Below are 669 nucleotides of genomic sequence, written 5' to 3' on the forward strand. Positions count from 1 at the left end.
CCAGCAGGAAGGACGTGCCGATGAAGAGGTAGACGAAGAGCGGCGCCAGCACGAAGCCGCGCAGCGAGTCCACGCTGTAGAGCCCCACGTAGCACACGCCGCTCAGCAGGTCGCCGTCCACCTGCCCCATGGCCAGGATGGTGATGGTCTTGACGGCCGGCACGGCCCAGGCCGCCAGGTGGAAGTACTGCGAGTTGGCCTCGATGGCCTCGTGGCCCCACTTCATGCCGGCCGCCAGGAACCAGGTGAGCGACAGCACGACCCACCAGATGGAGCTGGCCATGCCGAAGAAGTAGAGGATCATGAAGAGGATGGTGCAGCCCTCCTTCTTGGTGCCCTGCGCCACGGTGCGGTAGGCGTCCTCGGCGAAGCGCTCCGCGCAGGCCGCGCGCTCCTGCAGCACGAAGCCGGCCACGTGCGCCACGGCCACCATGAAGTAGCAGCCGGCCAGGAAGATGATGGGCCGCTCGGGGTAGCTGAAGCGCCGCATGTCCACCAGGTAGGTGAGCACGGTGAAGAGCGTGGAGGCGCAGCACAGCACGGACCACACGCCCACCCAGAGGCGGGCGAAGCGCACCTCGGCCTCCTTGAAGTACATCAGCCCGTCGGGCCGGCCTGGCTCGCACGGCGCCCCGCAGTCGCGCTCGCCCAGGAAGCGGTAGCCCAGGT

At 68.3% G+C, this 669-nt stretch overlaps 1 protein-coding gene across 1 annotated transcript in view; it reads right to left on the reverse strand.

The window, feature by feature from the left end:
- Positions 1–663, reverse strand: part of FZD7 (frizzled class receptor 7) — a 1,375-nt gene extending 712 nt beyond the window's left edge. The window contains 2 exon segments of the mRNA XM_006039408.3: position 1; positions 3–663. The exon segment at position 1 is cut by the window's left edge and continues 208 nt beyond it. Of these exon segments, the coding sequence (XP_006039470.3) occupies position 1; positions 3–598 (597 nt within the window). The 5' untranslated portion in view covers positions 599–663.
- Between the last annotated feature and the right edge of the window lie 6 nt (positions 664–669).

This window comes from Alligator sinensis, unplaced genomic scaffold (genome assembly GCF_000455745.1).
Source record: "Alligator sinensis unplaced genomic scaffold, ASM45574v1 scaffold755_2, whole genome shotgun sequence".
Classification (NCBI taxonomy): domain Eukaryota; kingdom Metazoa; phylum Chordata; order Crocodylia; family Alligatoridae; genus Alligator; species Alligator sinensis.